Genomic DNA, 15392 nt, shown 5'->3' on the forward strand with positions numbered 1-15392 from the left:
TTTTAGAATTGCACACAACGGTAATATCGAACCAGGCCCATATGGCATAAAAATTAATAATGTGTATTTCTTATTGGTGAGAGCAATGTAAGGGGTAACAGTCTATATTACACCATCCACAAAAGTCACCAAAATCTAGCGGGTACGAGTTATGTACGACTTCTAATTTGCAAGGGTCGTCAATTCATCACAGGTTCATCGTCACGGTCATGCTGTTGCTGTGGACCAGGAGGCAGGGGGGCAAGTCTTGCCACAGCACCTCCAGGTCACTCAAGTAGGACGCACTGTCCTCTTCGCTAAGCGAGGTGCCTTCCACGGGAGACGGCAGGGTCGTGAAAATAACAGCCGTGTCACCACTATGCTGGACCATCAACTCATTTAGAATTAAATGCTGTGCTCGGCTGGGTAGATCGTTAAAGGATAATGGAACCGAGGCCATGCTGGGGTAACCAGATGCATTGTTGTGGCGGTTGTTGGGTGGGGTGGTAGATGGTCCCCGAGCGTAGATAGAGTCTAGTTTATTGAATCTTGGAGGGGAATTTTGAGCGGCGAACATAATGGAGGGGCCACTGTCCTCTTCGGATTCAGTGTTAACCTTTGCCTCCGGGATGGGAGACGAGCTGAACCGATTGCTAGATGCAGAGCGGCTCATAGGAGGTCGTCGAACGGGAGTTTTACTCTTGGGCGAGGCATCATCCCCCGGTTCGATGATGGATGGGATCTGTTGGCCGGCCGATGTTTCTTCGAGGCGAGAGCTAGGTGTCTGTGTGTTGGGAGAAACTGGACCAGGGCTATAGTCATCAGTCTTGGACCGGCCAAGGAGTCGCGATCCGCCCTGAGGAGTAGCTGTATCCCGATCATCGACCTCGGGTTCGCTGGTGTAACCTTCCATGTCACTGTCCTCGCTCGAGCTCGAGCTGTCAGAACTATCGTAGTCGACGAACGAATCCAACAATCGATGTGTTTGCATGCCAAGGTTCACTCCTCCTAGAGCTCGGAAGCTAGATATAGACCGTCTGCGGCGAGTGGACTGGATCAATCGTCTCAGGCCAGTTGCTGGCTGGCGCAAATTCTTGGATCCACTGTCTTGGCTCGATGGACCTTGCCAGCTGTACGCTTTGTCCAGATGCAGGCTGTCACTTGCTGTGTCCGAATCCTGACCCCGGTCTTGAGCGCGAGCTCGTAAGACTCCTTGCCACCATTCCTCCTCTTGCAAAGTGGATCGGACCTTTTCTTGAGAGTCGGCTGTGACTGAAGAAGTATCGCCGTTCACAATAATCCGATAAGCCTTGAGGTCACCGCAGGCAAGCCAGAAGACCAAGACTTCAGCTTCGATCCGTAGTTTGTCAAGAAGAGCCTCAACTCGTCCTCTTTCATCTTCGACGTCCGTTTCATATTCCACGAACACTGCGACTCGAATTTTGTATGTCTTTTTCCATGAGGGAACAGTATTCAAAATACAGCCCAGTTGGAGAATTAGAGTGTATGTGTCGAAATTAGTGGTGAGCACATTTTGTTTGCTTTCGTTATCAGCCCCGAGCTCGGCTGACATTTGGATCGGCCACAGGTCAATGTACTTCTTTGTGTGACGACCGTGGGGGTCAGGTATCTCAAGATCCTCGAATCCTTTTGCTACAGCAACATTGATCCTAAGCTTGAACAGCAGATCTTCAAGGATTGTGACATAACTTTGGCCGCTCATGGGTGGGTTGCTTGGTCGATTCTCAGTCTCATGCGTTCGAAGGCCATGAGCTGAGTTACGTCTAGTCTTGGAGTCTCTTCTGCCAGTGTTTGAGAATGTTTCAACGAGAGATTGGTCTTGTCGGAATTGGTCGATCACGACAATGTTTGGGCGCATGCCTCCCAGTCCTGAGTTCAAGACGATATTTCGCATTCCCCATTCTGCTGCAGGCGAAACAGAGATATTCACAAAGGCTTTGATTTTGGAATACTCGACAAACTTTGTCCATGCCGTCTGTTGGCGGCGCGCTTCAGGGACGGCTGCTGAAAAGTCATCAGTCACAAGGACGTGAGCTAGCACAAATAGGGCTCCTTTCTTTAGTGAGTTGCAGAAAGAGACCATCTTGTACTGCCTGTCAAGATCGCTGACAAAGAGCAGGATTTGAGGACGCCAGAACTTGACATGCTCCTGGCGAAGACGAAGTAAATATTTGCGCACTTGGTGATAGATCAGGCTCTGGCTGACATCGCCCCAGGGCTTTGGTGGCGAGCTATAGTGGATCAGCAGGAAGAGCATGACCAAAATGCTAACACACCCCGAGGCATAGAGTCCATCAACGAAAAACATGCTGACTCCACTGACCAACGTTCCAGCCGCTGCGGTCTGCCAATTGAAGTAATGGAATGAGGGACGGAAATTGGGCGCAGAGCCAATTTTCAACAAAAAGCAAGCAAGATTCATCACGAGGAATGTCATCAAATACGTCATCGTAATAAAAGACGCGATGCGGTTAATGTCGAAGAGCATTGTGACTTGAGCGAACACAAAAGTCACGATGATTGCATAGACTGGCTCGTCATTTTTGCGAGTTCCCTGGCCAAATATGCCAATTCCAGGTAAGAGGCTATCTCTTGCGATAGCCTGAAGGAGTTTCGCAGATCCGATAACGCCCATCAAGGCGGAGAAGAAACTGGTTGCGAATTCTCCAAGGAGGATGACCACATCGGAGGCATTGACCTGGAACCAATCAGATCATGCAATCTTCCTTTTTGCGAATTGTGACTTACAATTTGGATTACATTGACGTTGTTATAGAATGACTCTCGGGTAACAGACGCTGCCATTGCAAGAATGACAAGCCCATAGGTGACAAAGGTCAATGCTAGTCCGGAAAGCGTACCTTTGGGGATAGCCTTGCTTGGGTTCTTCAAGTCACCAGACATGCTTGCGCCACTACTACAGATTAGTAAACTATGCTTGGCGACGTGCACTCTCTCACTTACGCGAAAATACCTCCTGTGGCAGGGAACAGAATACCAAAGAGATCTTGGAAATTCTCACGTCCTTTCAGCTGACTTCCCGCAGCCCCTTTGGTGAGGTGAGGCTTAAGGTTCCCCATCAAAGTCTTTAGGCGAAGTCCCGTGAACTCAACGCCCTGATGAGGAAGAGAGAAAGGCTTCACGAAGAGTGCAGAAAGTGGAATGCTGAAGGTGGCCACAAGTAGTATGATAAGAAGCCCATTACTTGCCCTGACAAAAATGGAGCTTCCTGCCAAGCAGATACCTGTGCAAAAGACCAGGATAACAGTACCCCAGAGGTACTGCCACCAGAATCCTTCCTCGAGGAAGTTGGCCCAATCACCGGACTCTGTGCCAAAGTTCTGGGTAAAACAGTCCACTAGGCCAACGGCGTTCATTCCAGTGTTGAAGACGTAGCCCAGATAGAATACAATGCCGATTGAGCCACCGAACTCAGGTCCCAGGGATCGAGAGATCAAGTAGTATGCACCACCTCCTCGGACTGTTCCATTTGTCGCAATTGCAGACAGAGACATTGTTGTCACAAGGTTGATTGTGTAAGAGACAAGTAGCAGGCCTTCGATGGATTAGCAGAGGCCAGACCCTCTACGGAAGTCTACTCACCTAAGATACCCAGTACACCAGCTTGTCCTAGAATGAACCCGAAACGAAGGAACATAAGAATGCTCAGCACATTCAGAGTCGTCGGAACAAATACACCAGAGAAGGTCCCAAGCTTCTTGGGTTCATCCACCGCTCGAGACCGATGTCCCTTGTCCTTCTTATCAAGGCTGGAATCGCGAAGAGGGCCTGCAGACAACACATGTGGTGAAGCATTCTCTCCATTATTTGAATTATGATCATGTTCTCCCCTATTATGCCACCATTGAGAAATCCCTCTGAAATAGTCGGTGGGTGATGAATGGCGTTGGTCCTCCGCGGGTTCTGACGAGTTCACTGGCTCATATGGGCGGGCCCATCTGGTCGGTGGCCATAGTAATAGTCGAGTGCGTTCATCTGAGAGAGCCTGGGTTGAATCGCCTGGGGCGAGACGTGAGACATCTTCTTCGGCGGTTCGAGTCGAGAAGTTGGGTCTTCGTCGAGACAAGGAGTCGGAGGAATATCCGCCTCGTTCAGGCGTCATAGCAAATGCAAGGCTATATGAACATAGGGGCGATACCAAGATGTACAAAAAGAGACAAGGAAAGAAGTAGAGGAACTAAACACGGAAGTCAACCACCTGCGTCACCTAGCATGACGTTGAGGCAAACAGTGCAAACGCCGTTCAACCTCGCCGTGGCTCGCCGCTTAGCACTCTTCAGTTACATCTCGGCTGTTTCACCTCCTATTTGGTACACTGTCGGCCCACGATCGTTCATGCCCACTCTTTGACTTTGAAGACTCTCTGGTGCTCACCCTGAGACCACATTCAAAATGGCAGACAACGGAGAGGGCTCGTCCCTAACTCCAGCTCAGTCTGTGCCAATAGCCTCCTCGGTACGCTCGAGGTCCCCCGCGGCTGAGCTCGGTACTAGACAGGCTTCCATTGCACGACTTGCATCCCCGGTGCCCTCCCCGTCATTGGGGACTTCCTTGTCCTCCCGACAGGGAATCCCAGCCAGTCGACCTATCACAACCAACACCGAGCAGGACTTCTCGAAATCATTCGCTCATGCAGCTTCACTTCCTGGTCCCGGTCAATCCATGATTGCGTCACAACTTCAAGAGAGCCTAGGTCGGTCGCCCCCGAGGTTTGGGACTCCGGTGCGGAACACTGCGTCTCCTGCGTTGCATCTAGATCCCCGGCCGATCGCCTCGCAGTATGGATCTTTCGATACGAAGAATGAACGCCAGTCCCCTGGCCCTGGGATGGCTCCGTATGAAGACCCTGAAGTTATCAAAAGACATCTGGTGACGGACCAGGGAGATGGGCAGTCGGATATTGCGACCAGCATGGGAGACGAGCAGTTCTCGAGTTTACAGCTACAGGGTGGTGATATCACACGACAGGTCTACCGATGGGCGGAGGATGCTGAGGCCGAAGCCGCAGGTCGATTCATGCGCAGCAAGAGTTTCAGCGTCAGCCGACCAAGACCAGAACATGAGACTGAGGATATCGACACAATTCGGATTCCTGGAGGGTTCCGCAGAGATTATCTCCGGAGAGCAGCTGGAAGTCCACACCGCGGAAGTGCCCAAGGATCTACTTCGGGGGCACCCCATGCTAATGGCCCGCCCCAGCTGCCTACCACGAGCTTCTTGGAATTCTTGACTCTGTATGGTCACTTTGCTGGAGAGGAGCTGGAGGAAGATGACGAGGTCCTTGGGCCTGATGAGTACTTTTCGTCCGATGCTTGGGAAGAGCCAGAGGAGGGTAGAGAGTCTGGAGAAGATGCAGCGCTATTGCAGCCAGATACACCGGGCCGGAAGAAGAGAAAGCACAAGCAGCGTTCGCCGCCCGGCAATACTACGACAACAGGTGCTGTGATGTTGCTGCTCAAGTCTTTCGTGGGTACCGGTATCTTGTTCCTCCCCCGAGCCTTCTTGAATGGTGGCATGCTCTTCAGTAGCATGGTTCTGCTGGGTGTGTCGATTTTGAGCTACTATGCCTTCATTCTCCTCGTCAACACTCGCATGAAGATCGATGGTTCTTTCGGTGACATTGGTGGCATTCTATACGGCAAGCACATGCGGCGCATCATTCTCGGATCAATTGTCCTCAGTCAGTTGGGCTTTGTGTCAGCGTACATTGTCTTTGTCTCGCAGAACTTGCAGGCATTTGTACTGGCTGTGAGCAAGTGCGTAACCTTCATCGACATCAAGTACATGGTGCTTTTGCAGCTTATCATCTTCCTTCCTCTGTCTTTGATTCGGGACATCAGCAAGCTCGGATTCACCGCGCTCATCGCTGATGTCTTTATTCTTTTGGGACTGCTATATATCTACTACTACGATGTTACCACGTTGGTCAACCAAGGCGGCATTTCTGATGTCATTTCCTTCAACCCGACTACCTGGTCCATGTTCATCGGTACCGCCATCTTCACATACGAAGGCATTGGTCTGATCATCCCCATCCAAGAGTCGATGAAGCAACCCCACCGCTTCCCTGGTGTTCTGGCTGGTGTCATGGTTGTCATCACGTTCATCTTCCTGTCTGCTGGTGCCCTGAGTTACGCAGCATATGGATCCACCACCAAGACTGTTATCCTTCTCAACCTTCCTCAGGATGACAAATTCGTCAACGTGGTCCAGTTCCTCTACTCTCTTGCCATTCTACTGAGCACTCCACTGCAGCTCTTCCCCGCTATCCGTATCATGGAAAACGAGCTGTTCACCCGCAGTGGCAAGTACAACCCATACATCAAATGGAAGAAGAACGGCTTCCGTTTCTTCCTGGTTATGATCTGTGCTATTGTCGCCTGGGGCGGTGCCGATGATCTTGACAAGTTTGTTTCACTGGTCGGAAGCTTCGCTTGTGTTCCATTGATCTATGTTTACCCGGTACGTTCTTCTATATGCGCAGCGCTCAATGATATACTAACCGTATCTTAGCCCCTTTTGCACCTGCGCGCCTGTGCTCGCTCCAAACGTCAGGCCATTGCCGACGTCACTCTCGCGGCCTTCGGTGCTATCTGCTGCGTCTACACGACCTCCTTGACTATCGGGAACTGGCTCGGCCCTGAGGTCCCACAGAGCCCAGGATACTGTGACTCTCATTAAGATCTTGATTATTTCTTTGATTGTTGTAGAGCGTGGCGAATTGGCCCTTGTTCGGTCTTGTTACATTTCTTTTGGTTTCTTTCTAACTCTAGATCGTGGCATATTATGTGTTCTTCCTGCTGCTTCAACACTTGAACGGATCTGTGTGTTCAGTGTCTTGGGCAAAACTATCACTATATTAGACGATTTTGGGTTGAGTGATCCTTCTGTACACATAGCATCCAGGTTTTTGGATTAGCATCTACCGATTATGTATTTGGTCTCTCTTTCTCCAAAACGTGGGCATAATGAACTAGACCCACCAGATACAACAGGGGGTATAAGTGTACACGTATACAGTGCCACTGATGAAGTATTGGATAGTCTCTACACAAAAGCCTCGAAGCGAGTATGCCGTTTTATGCATTGTTTTCGTCCTACTTTGGCCTCTCCTTATTCACCGCTTTTTGCCCGTTTTCGAATGCCTCGAATTGTAGTTATTTATATATAAGTGAAGGAGTGTAAGGACTATGGCCTACGACTTACGCTTTAGATGGGGAACTAGGTCAAGACATTCCAAGACAAAATGTGATTCAAGCGCAACAAAGAGCCTATGTACAATGGCTATCGAAACACCACAGCCGCGAAGCATATAGCGTCGATAGATAAGAATCTTCCTCAAACCCGTATGTCCTCTTTATATGCCTCTTCTATTAGCATTGCCTGAACCCCATATTTCCAGGCTCAGACAAGACCATCGGACCACATGCGGACATGAACGAGAAATGATGCCTATAAAGCCCTAACCAGAACTAAAAGTACACCCAATATGATGTTATCGGGACTACTTAAGCACCTGCCTCGGGGGCGGCGGCACCCTTAGCGGCCGCCTTGTCAGCGAGCTGCTTTTCCCGACCGCCGAATCTGTGAAGAGAAGACTATGTTAATAGTTGTGTTTCCGGGAATCATAGACCAAACGAAGTCGAACAGCCTTATCTCGGGAGGTAACGTACTTCCAGTAGTTGAGATAACGGTATGCCTGGGTAGACTGAGCGCCGAAGTTGGTCAGGTGGCAAGCGAAGAGGAGGTAGTTGGGGGGTGTGACAGCGAGTGAGTAACGCATGAAGGTAGCGGCGTAGATGACAAGAGCACCGGTCATAGGACCGGAGATACTGTGAGCGAAGCGATCAGTACAACCGCCCTGGAACAGCCATATAACGCAATAAACTAGACATAAAGCTCTCCGGTATCATGGGATCAAAACATACATCTCAGCATCCTTCTGCGTGTCCATCACAGCGGCAATGGGGATACCAAAGTTGGAGACGGGGCCCCAGAAGTCTAAGAAGCGCCATTGACGGTCAGCAATCTGTGCATAGTCTCGGCGAGCGGTTCGGTCTAAAGCGCGCCAGTCCGAAGAAGTATCGTTTCTTCGACCCTCGACGTCGCTTCCAATGCTTATGATCTCGTGCGGTCTCGTTGGCCGATCTCGGTGCGGGAAGAGCTTCGGGGAACTTGGCATCGATACGTACGGGTTGAGCAGACATAGTCCAGCACCGCGTTGGAGCGGATCTTGGCGTTGATTGCCTTGATAGCAGCAGCCATGGTGAAGTTGCTGGTAAGGTTCTCACGGGATTGCGGTCGGGGAGGTGAGGTCGGTTTCTGGAGGATGCGGAATTACTCAAGTCACCCGGCGTCGGCCGCATCACGTGAGCTTCTACGACATCAGTTGGGATTGATAGATGCATCGACTTTTACCTTTAAAAGGCAATTGAATGAAGTGGTATCTATTTTCCTTGATCAATATGGCTGGTACTGGTATGTCAATGGTATTTGGGACTGTATTTTTCATGTGCGCACGCAACATTACCAGGCTCATCACCGGAAATATATACAGCTGCAGTTTTACTTTATAAAGAATTGAAACCATACGAACATTAAAGTAAAAATTTTTGGAAAAGAGAAGCCGTGTTAAAGTAAGCTAGCATTATTTTTTGACCTATGCAAATTTCAAGAGGATTTTGGTCTTTTTGTCCCCGGCCCTCGACACGACCTCCATCCCTGCGCCACAACGCCTTGCCCAATAAAATGTGGGTTGATCTAGCCGGTACGCGTATCATTGTCTTCCACTGGAAGCGTCGACAGTGGTTTCTTTTCAGCGCTGAGTGGTGCTTGCTTTTTGCCAGTTGAAATCAGATCGCCGATGATATGAAACGTAGAATATTTCTCTGTACACAGGTCCGATTACCTGCCACCAAATCCAGGAGGAGGGTAGCCGCGTCCCTGTCCCGGAGGCTGGAAGCCAGGGGGAGGTTGGAAACCGGCAGCTATAAGTCCAATGTTAGCACTGCACATGGGATAGAGGGCTGCTTGGGCAGAAACTTACGGGGACCGCCTTGGGGAGCAAATCCAGGGGGAGGCACAAAGCCGGCTAGGAATTAACAAGTCAGTATGGCTTTATATCAATCTGGGAACTGGGAAAACTTACGTGGACCACCAGGAGGACCTCCACGTCCAGGAGCAAAGCCTGGAGGCGGGGCACCGGGGAAACCAGCAGGAGGGAACCCAAAGCCACCGGGAGGAGGAGGACCACCAACACCGGCTGCAGGGCCACCGAGTCCAACGGGCAGACCGCGGCCAGCTGGCTTGCTGATACCAGGACCTGCGGCGAGTGTAGCAGCGGCGCCCGGTCCAGCGGTGCCGAGGCGGGCAGACGGGTCGGCGGGGGAGGGCCATCAACGGAGCATGAGACGACTTGAGTACCGCGCACGATAGTCAGACCAAGAGTTCGCTTCTCTTCCGCTTCGATCTGCGGGGCGCTTCCGGGGGCGGCAGCGGGCTTCGACTTCTTCTTGGTACGACGGAACTCTTCTGTATCTGCGAGAACAAGGTTCATGTGCTATGGAGAGGTGAAATTAGATGACATATGTGAATCCTGGGGCAAGGTCATGTACCTTATCAAATGCAAGCATTTGACCGGTCATCTGGCGACCGTCATTGAGGGTCACCCTCATCCGGTAGTTGATCTAGATAGAAGGTTAGACGTCCTGAAGTTGAAGACATTATCGCCTAAGTGAACTCACGAGGTTTTGCTAGAAGGAAGACGTTAGCGACAGCCATCGACACGGGTTGAGACGCAGATAGGGACGTGAAACTTACCATCTTGTTGGCGGCCATGGTGACTAGGTAGTGCGCACGTGTGCGACTTGGAAGACCAAAAAGTAGAAAACAGTAGATAGAGCGAGACTCTCTACTGTGGGGAATTGAGCAACGGCGCGAGTTCCTTCGTTGTGAAGCTTAAGCTCTGTCAGGTGGCAGTTCTTGATATCGAGTTAGTCAGCATTGAGTCAGTTTCTGCCTGAGGCCGAAAGGATTAGAGCCCCACATGTCCCGATTAGGCGGACTCAGGGCTCTCTAATCACGTGCCAGAATCGAACCCACACAAACCACTTTCACTTTTCTCGTGATCGATCCATTCCTTTAGTCGACAACTACTTCACGCCCATCAACCGCCATCATGGTAAGTCCATTTTGCACACAATCACACACAGTCACATCCTACAAATCACCAAGAAATCCTTATCCTTCTCAAAATCCGCCAACTCCGCCAAAAATCGAAATAAAATTCATTCTAACGATATGCAGTCGTCCGAGGCCAAGGCATCCAACCCCATGAAGGAGCTTCGCTTGTCGAAGCTCGTTCTCAACATCTCCGTCGGAGAGTCTGGTGATCGTCTCACCCGTGCCGCCAAGGTGCTTGAGCAGCTGTCCGGTCAGACCCCCGTCTACTCCAAGGCCCGTTACACCGTCCGTACCTTCGGTATCCGTCGTAACGAAAAGATCTCCGTTCACGTTACCGTCCGTGGCGCCAAGGCCGAGGAGATCCTCGAGCGTGGCCTCAAGGTCAAGGAGTACGAGCTCCGCAAGCGCAACTTCTCTGAGACCGGTAACTTCGGATTCGGTATCTCCGAGCACATCGATCTCGGTATCAAGTACGACCCCGGCATTGGTATCTACGGAATGGACTTCTTCGTCTGCATGTGAGTTTCCCCTGAATGACAGCCCTCAAGGGTGCTCTTTATTCAAGAACATATTAACTGACAATTTTATAGGGGCCGCCCCGGTGCCCGTGTTGCCAAGCGTCGTCGCTGCCAGGCTAAGATCGGTGTCAACCACCGCATCAACGAGAACGAGACCATCAAATGGGTTAGTCCTCCCGCAATGTTTTGGTACCCATCTCTTTGCTCACCACTTTCAAAAACAGTTCAAGAACCGCTTCGACGGCATTGTCCGGTAAAGGATTTAACGACGATGATGGGCGGAAACGGTTGATATGCGTTGTATAAAGCACTCAACCACAAACGAAAAGGCTCACTCGCCATTGAGAAAACAAAAAATCGCCTCGGAACAAACTCGGCGAGGCTCGACAGGCTTCTTGTTCTCTGCACAGGCATGGTCTTGATTTCCTATCACGGCAACTAGGATAGGCGTGTTAGGGGCATGAATGAATTATTCACATTTTACTGCTGCTTTTCCCTTTTCACAATGAGGCTTCACAAGAGGTGATGTTTACCGCATAACCATTGTTGAAAAGGTTGGCAGGCACTGGATTTCAATCTAGTGCCTGACCATGACTCGGTTGGCATTGCCTAGTCGGCTTTACCAAAGAGTTGGTCTCTTCCCTCGAGGTTCCTCGTTGTTGATTGAGTACCTGGCCTATCTTTCTGTCCCTATCCGCTTAGGCTCTGTATGTCCGCGTAGATGTAAACCTTCGTAATCCGTAGAGTGGTGGTGGTTTTTCAACTACCTTGCGGCCTGATCTGTCAAGTTCAAGGATGGGATAAACCCCCATGGTTAGGACACGACCTGTACCCGCCGGGCTTTTTACCCCAATGGAGGAAACGTGTCCATAGAGACTAATGCTGATGTGGTCTGATCCATAGTTTGGCTAGACAGGTCGATTGAAGACGGAGTGGGACCGTTCTAGATTTGCTTCATTAAGGCCGGTAAGAGCTTAAATGAATTTGAGCAACGCAAATCCCATAATGCATGCGCCAAAAAGTGAGCGGCCAAGGAATGAACAAATTAGAGCCCTAGACAAATTCAATTTGATGTTAAATATGAATTCCATCTGAGTATGGCCATAGTTTTAGGGGCTATGCAGGCTATCAGTCAATTGAAACGTTGAAAATCAATTGCACAAGGCTTAACATTTACTGTACCACTGGCAACGATCGGTAATTGTTTTATTAAGCTTGTTATCATTTAGAAAGCCTGCAGTATTAATCGTGCGCTTGTCCGAGGTCCATCTCTAGATCCGAAAATCTTCCGCCTTGCCAGCCTTGCAGTATCATCGCCCCCGAGATCAACTACCAATGTATGATATTCATTTATTTGCATTAAAAGCGATGTGTAATTGGAACTGCATAATCGAAAATGACCGGATTGACCGAAATCATTCGCAATAAAGTTCCAACTGTGGAATATATATACCGCACTCGACCCCGTTTGTATACACCAAACCTTCAACATACCCCGAAGCTTGACAAGTTACTTATACAAATCTACCCCAAACACCATGAAACCATGTCACCCCAAATCTGGATTATCACTGGAAGCTCCTCCAGCCTCGGAAGCGATTTCGTCAAAGCAGCCTTAGATCGGGGCGACAAGGTGATCGCGACAGCCCCGCAAAGTAAACAGAATCGCTTATCTACGAGACAGCGGAGCGAGTACCATGCAGATAGATGCCACTTTTATGCAAGGGGGGCTGAATGATATTGCCAACAAGGCTATTTCTGTGTACGGGCAGATTGAGGTAATGATGAGCAACGCCGGATACACGCAATTTGGGACCATTGAAGAAACCAGGTAGGTATGTGCTTCCTTTTCCTGCGATACACAAGAAAACTAACACCCCGGCTCTGTTAGTCACGATGACTGGTTCAAACAGTTCAATACCCATGACTTTGGAGCTTCAAATACGACTAGATCCTTCCTCCCTCATTTGCGCAGTAACAAATCTGGAACCATTGCCTTCATTGGGTCTATGGTCGCGTGGGATGGTGTACCTACTGTTGGAGCATACTGTGCTTCGGAGGCTGCTATACATTGTATGTTCCAAAAACCGCTCTTCTCGTGCACACCTAAAAGTCGTTAATGGAACAATCAGATGCCGTCGAGTCATCCAAAGAGATCGCCGCCGTCGGCATCAAGTCTCTCCTCTTCGAGCCCGGGACATTCCGAACTGATCTTTTGAGCCAGCAGAATAGCAAATCAGCCGCTAACAAATTTGAATATTACAAAGCTTTGACCGAATCATTGAATAGCTAGTTCGATACTTTGAACGGGGACTAGGCTGGCGATCCTCAGAAGGGTGTTGAGTGTGTTATTGATGTCATGAAAGGGGAGAAAGACATTGCCGGAAAGAAGTGGCCGTGACAGTTGCCGCTTGGGTCGGATCCTGTTGCTGCTATTCGGAAGAAGTGTGAGGATACTTTGCAATTGGAGGCGTGGGAAGAAATGTCTAGTGAGACGGATATCTAGTATCCCGAGACTTGGCACGGAGCTTCTGTTGTCCTATTTACTACTTGGTCGGTTGGGCGTGGATATCAATATACTTGAGCAAGACAGTACGACGAAAAACCAACAATTGAAGCTCAGTATATTTGGTATAAGGTAGAGACATCTATATCAATAACGTAAGGAGTGAAACGACCAACACTGGGAATATCCGTATTTAAATAACCACAATCACCGACACACCCCCTAAGCAATTCATTTCTTCTGATCAGCCGTCTCAATCATTTCCTCTCGGGATTTATGATCCTCCTGATCACCAGCCTCCAAATCTGTAGCCTTAGCATTCGCAGTATCATCAACAGCAGCCGTAACAGTTTCAAAGCGACGACCACGTTTCTCAGGCCCAACAGAAGCAGTCAGCGCAATGCCAAGGGCAATAATAGCAGTAGCAACACCCATAACAGGCCCGTAAGCCGGAACCCGGTGACCGGACGGACTAGTAACCCAAGTAGACTCAGAGATGGCGTTCACAATCTGCGCCGATGGCGAGGAAATCATGTTTCCAATTTGGTATGTCAAGCCGGGAAATGAGGATCGGAAGGCGGGAGGGGAAAGCTCGTTCAGATGGATTGGGATTACACCCCAGGCTCCCTGGACGAAGAATTGAATGAAGAAACCTGTCACGCTTAGGCTTCTTTCGCCTTGGGGTAGGATCCATGCTGGGATGAGGACGCCGGATACGAGTGCTGCGGCGATGATTGCGCGCCGGCGACCGAAGAACTGGGATAGGTAGCCAATTATGGTTCCGCCCACGCAGGCACCTGTTTTCATTAGGATGGAGGCTCGAGAGGCGGCTGAGTTGTCGAGTTCTTTGGAGGTGCGCATGAATGTTGTGTAGGAGTCTTGGGATGTGTGAGAATAGAAGTTGAACTATACAGGAACTGATTAGACATTGTTCATCAGGATAAAGTGGCAGAAGATACATACCCAGGTCATGAGAATGATACAGTAGATGCACATGCGCCACTCTTTGGCCAACATGGATCTTGTTTCCTTCCAGAATTCACCCGCGGACATTGTTCGCTTGCCGGCCTTTTTGGCTTCGAGGAATTGCTTTGACTCGGGGAAGCAAATGCGGAGGAGACCAATTCCAATTGAGAGACCGGCTAGAACAGAGTTAATGGTGTTCAACACTTGGATGAAGGTGGTGACTTACCTGCAATCCAGAATACGACCTTCCAGCTTTCAGTTGAACCACCGACACCAAGGTTGGCACAAGCTGCGAACACATAGCCCAATGAATAGCCCTGTTGGAGGATACCAGACATGAGTCCTCTTGCGTTGACACTAATTTGCAGAAACGTCAGTTGTGATCCCCAAGCCCTAATCGAGAGTACCTACGGGCAATGCTCCAACGCCATAGCAATGGCATTTCCATAAACACCACCCATAAAAAGGCCAAAAAGACTTCTAACAGCTAAGAACTGTTGGAATGTATAGCTGTAGATAGTAGCAATCTGCAAGAGCCCCAAAACGACCATGTTGACCACCATGGGCCACTTACGACCATACCTATCACCGGCCAATCCAAAGAAGGCAGCACCCACACTTCTCAGAAGGAGGGTCAAGGTAATGGCAGTTGTTATATCTGTCTTAGATTTGCCATAATAGTCAGACAGCTTGACGGTCTGGATGGAGAGGGCATGGAAATCGAATGCATCGGCCGTCCAAGCAGAAAGTCCCACAAGAAAGAACAACCAGTCTCGTGCCGACAATTGCATCATCAAACTGATGGGGTTCTGGATTGGCTCTGGAGATTGCCATTCCGTGTGGGACTCGCCGTATTCATTTGTTACCTCGACACGCTGCTTCCAGATAAAGAGATCTTTGAAGGACTGGCGCGCAGTTGCGAATATGCCGCTCGGAATGGGGTCTGCCAATTCATTGGAAGATACCATTGTGGCAATAGAAAGATGAAAAAGAGCCTGATTGGCAAGAGGGTCTCAGTAGAAGTATTCCAGAGAATTCAATAGTAAACCTGTAATTCTTCCGGGATCTCTGTGGCATATTCCGTCCAAATCCTACGTCTAATCTCCCCGTTTTATACCAGACCATCATGATTCACCCCCGCATTTCTATCCCGCATTATCTTCGTGCAGGTCAATAAATGCCGCTGCACCCCAGGCACA

General features: G+C 49.8%; 7 protein-coding genes across 7 annotated transcripts; 3 read left to right on the top strand and 4 right to left on the bottom strand.

Moving 5' to 3' along the window:
* Window positions 1-70: 70 nt before the first annotated feature.
* N7446_002966 (putative cation chloride cotransporter) lies at window positions 71-4198 on the bottom strand (the record flags this gene model as incomplete). Its single annotated transcript, XM_058511715.1, has 4 exons — window positions 71-2698; window positions 2749-2914; window positions 2965-3556; window positions 3604-4198. Coding segments are annotated over 4 exons (3864 nt in total), but the record flags the coding sequence as incomplete, so codon positions are not given.
* A 97-nt stretch (window positions 4199-4295) lies between these two features.
* N7446_002967 (putative amino acid transporter) lies at window positions 4296-6831 on the top strand. The gene is made up of 2 exons (XM_058511716.1): window positions 4296-6483; window positions 6535-6831. The coding sequence occupies exons 1-2, from the start codon at window positions 4414-4416 to the stop codon at window positions 6700-6702; spliced, it is 2238 nt and encodes a 745-aa protein (XP_058377252.1). The 5' UTR covers window positions 4296-4413; the 3' UTR covers window positions 6703-6831.
* Window positions 6832-7529: 698 nt separating this feature from the next.
* Window positions 7530-8286, bottom strand: N7446_002968 (pyruvate transporter MPC1; the record flags this gene model as incomplete). The annotated part of the gene is made up of 4 exons (XM_058511717.1): window positions 7530-7605; window positions 7695-7853; window positions 7950-8022; window positions 8214-8286. The coding sequence occupies 4 exons, from the start codon at window positions 8284-8286 to the stop codon at window positions 7530-7532; spliced, it is 381 nt and encodes a 126-aa protein (XP_058377253.1).
* A 360-nt stretch (window positions 8287-8646) lies between these two features.
* Window positions 8647-9858, bottom strand: N7446_002969 (small nuclear ribonucleoprotein-associated protein; the record flags this gene model as incomplete). Its single annotated transcript, XM_058511718.1, has 6 exons — window positions 8647-9008; window positions 9068-9112; window positions 9170-9580; window positions 9636-9707; window positions 9765-9773; window positions 9841-9858. 6 exons carry the CDS (start codon window positions 9856-9858, stop codon window positions 8874-8876), a joined length of 690 nt encoding a protein of 229 aa, XP_058377254.1. The 3' UTR covers window positions 8647-8873.
* A 301-nt stretch (window positions 9859-10159) lies between these two features.
* On the top strand, window positions 10160-11213 carry N7446_002970 (60S ribosomal protein uL5). The gene is made up of 4 exons (XM_058511719.1): window positions 10160-10201; window positions 10327-10721; window positions 10794-10887; window positions 10946-11213. The coding sequence occupies exons 1-4, from the start codon at window positions 10199-10201 to the stop codon at window positions 10976-10978; spliced, it is 525 nt and encodes a 174-aa protein (XP_058377255.1). The 5' UTR covers window positions 10160-10198; the 3' UTR covers window positions 10979-11213.
* Window positions 11214-12267: 1054 nt separating this feature from the next.
* N7446_002971 (uncharacterized protein) lies at window positions 12268-13014 on the top strand (the record flags this gene model as incomplete). The annotated part of the gene is made up of 4 exons (XM_058511720.1): window positions 12268-12376; window positions 12429-12552; window positions 12613-12794; window positions 12854-13014. The coding sequence occupies 4 exons, from the start codon at window positions 12268-12270 to the stop codon at window positions 13012-13014; spliced, it is 576 nt and encodes a 191-aa protein (XP_058377256.1).
* Window positions 13015-13458: 444 nt separating this feature from the next.
* On the bottom strand, window positions 13459-15161 carry N7446_002972 (carboxylic acid transport protein; the record flags this gene model as incomplete). Its single annotated transcript, XM_058511721.1, has 4 exons — window positions 13459-14133; window positions 14191-14369; window positions 14420-14550; window positions 14605-15161. The coding sequence occupies 4 exons, from the start codon at window positions 15159-15161 to the stop codon at window positions 13459-13461; spliced, it is 1542 nt and encodes a 513-aa protein (XP_058377257.1).
* Between the last annotated feature and the right edge of the window lie 231 nt (window positions 15162-15392).

The sequence above is a fragment of the Penicillium canescens genome (assembly GCF_028828765.1).
Source record: "Penicillium canescens strain IBT 15451 chromosome Unknown utg000002l_segment0_segment0, whole genome shotgun sequence".
Taxonomy (NCBI): Eukaryota; Fungi; Ascomycota; class Eurotiomycetes; order Eurotiales; family Aspergillaceae; genus Penicillium; species Penicillium canescens.

Coding starts and splice junctions, on each gene's coding strand:
- N7446_002970 (XM_058511719.1), top strand. Junction 10,722..10,793: donor ATGGACTTCTTCGTCTGCAT/GTGAGTTTCCCC, acceptor ACAATTTTATAG/GGGCCGCCCCGGTGCCCGTG. Junction 10,888..10,945: donor AGAACGAGACCATCAAATGG/GTTAGTCCTCCC, acceptor TTTCAAAAACAG/TTCAAGAACCGCTTCGACGG.
- N7446_002967 (XM_058511716.1), top strand. CDS start 4,414: ATGGCAGACAACGGAGAGGGCTCGTCCCTAACTCCAGCTCAGTCTGTG. Junction 6,484..6,534: donor CATTGATCTATGTTTACCCG/GTACGTTCTTCT, acceptor ACCGTATCTTAG/CCCCTTTTGCACCTGCGCGC.